The sequence below is a fragment of the Notothenia coriiceps genome, unplaced genomic scaffold, assembly GCF_000735185.1.
Source record: "Notothenia coriiceps isolate Sejong01 unplaced genomic scaffold, NC01 NC01_scaffold00001454, whole genome shotgun sequence".
Taxonomy (NCBI): Eukaryota; Metazoa; Chordata; class Actinopteri; order Perciformes; family Nototheniidae; genus Notothenia; species Notothenia coriiceps.
This window is the reverse complement of record NW_011334155.1, coordinates 2290-5502: the sequence shown is the minus strand read 5'-3', so window position 1 is coordinate 5502 and position 3213 is coordinate 2290. Positions and strand designations below refer to the sequence as shown.

Sequence of the window (3213 nt, the reverse complement as noted above, 5' to 3'; positions counted from 1 at the left end):
CACACACACACACACACACACACACACACACACACACACACACACACACACACACACACACACACACACACACACACACACACACACACACACACACACACTCTCCCTTACTTGTGTATGAAGACCGTCTTCATCCCCAGGGCGCGGGCGATGGCACAGGCATGTTGCCCACCTGCCCCCCCGAAACATGCCAACACATGCTGAGAGGTGTCATGGCCTTTAGCCTGGGAGGTATGGGCGTAGGGAAAGAGAAAAGAATGAAGAGAAATCATAATTAAAATCATTTACACTACAGGTATTTGTGTTGTACCAGTATTGATTGATTTTATTTTAGGGATTATAAAGAAAAAAATATATATACAAAAGGTTGAAATGTTAAAGTGAAAACATAACAAAGCACGAGATATGCAAAATGAAAAGAAACAAAGATTACCCTGAAATTTATTTAAATTCCTCCACAATCAAAATACAAAAAATAAATGAAATCTGAAACCACTGATATGGTGACAGCCCTATTTGACACATTTACCAACAAAACAATTATCTGGAGTTAAAAACCAAAGCAGACCTGTGTCAGCGCTCTGATTGGCCGGCACATGGCCTCATTAGCAACACGGATGAATCCCATCGCAACCTCCTCCACACTCATCTCTGACCCGCTGCCGTTGGCTCCATTTGCAGTAACCTGCGAATAAAAACACAAAAAACCACATTACAGCCTCATCAGTAATACTCCCTTATAGACTTAATTAGAACGATATCAGTAGTTTTTAGTGCCTGTGATTGCTTAGAGGACAGGAAGAGGTTGATCTCCTTGCTCAGACGATGGAAATGCTTCATGGTTTCCTCTGAAGACAACGCCTCATTCTCCCCCGGCCCGAAGATCTTTGGGAAGAAGGACGGGAGGAGTCGACCGAGAGCTAAGTTAGCATCGGTCACAGTCAGAGGGCCGCCTAGGAGAACCACAGGGAAGCAAGGTTAGCTGAATGAGGTTCAAAGCGGGTATTTCAGTCTTGTATTTTAACAAATGTTATGTAAGTCTGTGAGAAATGTTATGCTCTGCCCTACAGGGGAACATTAGATTTGAAGTTGTGTTTATTTTTGTTGGCACACAGCACATTTCCAACTGAGCACTAGGAGCTCCAGCTTCAGTTATATCATCTGAAACTTGGACCTGTGCCAATGTCCAGGCTTCCTATAGCTAAACCAGATTATAAATCCACAGAAGGGGGGAGGGAGGAGGACATGAGGAGACAGAAGTAGAAGCTCTGTGTGGATTTATGTCAAACAGATGGATTTAATGGCGAAAGGTGGGAGAATAGACCTTGACATGTATAGTTTGTAAAACAGATTAAAAGGGAGGGAGCAAAACAATGAGTTACCTTTTCTGTAGCAGGCGGGTCCTGGGTGAGCTCCTGCAGACTCTGGTCCAACCACAAACATCCCTGATCTGAGAGGAAGGAGAGAAAACAGAAAGGAGAGAGGCCATGAAACCCAAAGGAGCAGAAATTGTACAAATCTGGATCCAACTGGATGCAGAGAGGAAGAAAGAGTATCGTGAATAACATGGCCTTATTTGCGTAAACAAATTGCAAAAGTACTCAAAATCTCAAAGCTTAAGTACTTTGGACAAAAGGGCCGACAGTCTTTCATGCCTGTGCCACTTTGTTTTGGTAAGAACTGAGGTAATTTTATCCTAGCACTTTATACAATCAGATTTGAAGTCGACCCCCAGGTTTAAGCACAGCGGGGTCTAATCACCAAACACCATTACATGCATCTGTGTATTCCCGGAAATACATATATATCGTTACATCAACACTGTCTCTCCTGATTGAAATGAAGCTTAGCGCAAGTTCAACCAGGAAGACCATCTTTAGTCATTCATTCACATATTCCCAGCTTACTACTCTCTCTCCTCTCAATCAGTGATCGACAGCTAGACCTATCACTTCGCCTCTATTCCCACAAGCCTATCATAGTGCATTGCAAAACCTTTAAATCTGCTCTCCCCCCTCCTCACAGTTGTCATGTTCCTGTTGTTCAGAGCTAGTGACCGACCTGAAGAAGAGGCGGGACCCTCCTCCTGCAGCTACAGTGTTGATGTCCAGCTGCGGGGCCTGCAGGGTGACCCCGGCAGTCGTTGCCTCGAACACGTGTTCATACTGACCCGCGTATCGACTTACATCAGTGGATGTTCCTGGAGAGTGCAATAAGATGGAAGAAATCAGGAAGACAAGTAGCATGGAAAGCTAACACTTAGCATCTCTCCCGTTTATTCCCATTTTCTTTCATCTGTAAATAATCTATGCACAGGATAAAAAAACATGTCAGGTCACATGTAATAACAATGTTTAAAGGCGTTTGAAACTACAAAACAACAGCAGGAAGTTCCTCACATGTGTGTTTGCCTGCAATAAATGTACACTAACAATATTCCTCCGCTTCTCTGCAGCTCCACTGTTCTTAATTATGCAGCATTGCCCCTACTCACCTCCCATGTCAAAGCCAATCACAGGTTTCTTCTCCATCTGGTTGTATGAAGTGATGGCGTATCCCACCACCCCCCCCGCGGGGCCGGAGAGGACGGCCCGCGACCCGCAGAACTGATCCATGGGAGTCAGCCCGCCGTCCGACTGCATGAACAGGACGTCCACATCCTGAGGACAGAGGGGCGGTAGAGATGGAGGAGATCATATTGTTGTTTGGATGAAGCTCAGCATATCAAAAACATGTCTAAACTTCAAAAACAGAAGCGCCACCAGCAGATTAAAATGGACGTCACTGCTGCTTGGTGTGACCTAGCAGAGTCGTATTCAAATGATTGCTAATAGGAAAAGGAAAATCTAATATCAAAACATATATGAAGCCTTAAAGGTCCCCTATCATACTGTTTCTCATCAATATATTCCAGGTCTCAGATATATACAGAACCTGTCTCTGATTGGCTGAAACAGCAAACAGGTCATTGCAGCATTACCCATAATCCCCTCTGTTTCAGCCCTGTTTCAAAAGTGTTGATTCTCTGTCTGTTACTTTAGATGAAAATAAGGAGCCCCTCCCCACGCCCCTCTGAGAGAGATTTGGTTACAAAGAACTCACAATGGTGCTCTAGGAGGAGATTCAGGTGATAAGGGGGGGGGTGACCTTGGTTGCTGATTGGCTAAAACATCGTTATGACATCATAAAGTGGCCAAAATCTGATCAGCTAAT

At 44.4% G+C, this 3213-nt stretch overlaps 1 protein-coding gene across 1 annotated transcript in view; it reads right to left on the bottom strand.

Moving 5' to 3' along the window:
* Nucleotides 1-99: 99 nt before the first annotated feature.
* The window catches only part of LOC104961065 (5-oxoprolinase-like), a 4541-nt gene continuing 1427 nt past the window's right edge, over nucleotides 100-3213 (bottom strand). Inside the window, exons 3-8 of the mRNA XM_010789275.1 lie at nucleotides 2495-2660; nucleotides 2062-2200; nucleotides 1383-1450; nucleotides 778-953; nucleotides 569-685; nucleotides 100-224 (exon numbers count right to left, since the gene is read on the bottom strand). Coding sequence (XP_010787577.1) covers nucleotides 108-224; nucleotides 569-685; nucleotides 778-953; nucleotides 1383-1450; nucleotides 2062-2200; nucleotides 2495-2660 — 783 coding nt within the window. The 3' untranslated portion in view covers nucleotides 100-107. The remainder of the gene's footprint in view (nucleotides 225-568; nucleotides 686-777; nucleotides 954-1382; nucleotides 1451-2061; nucleotides 2201-2494; nucleotides 2661-3213) is intronic.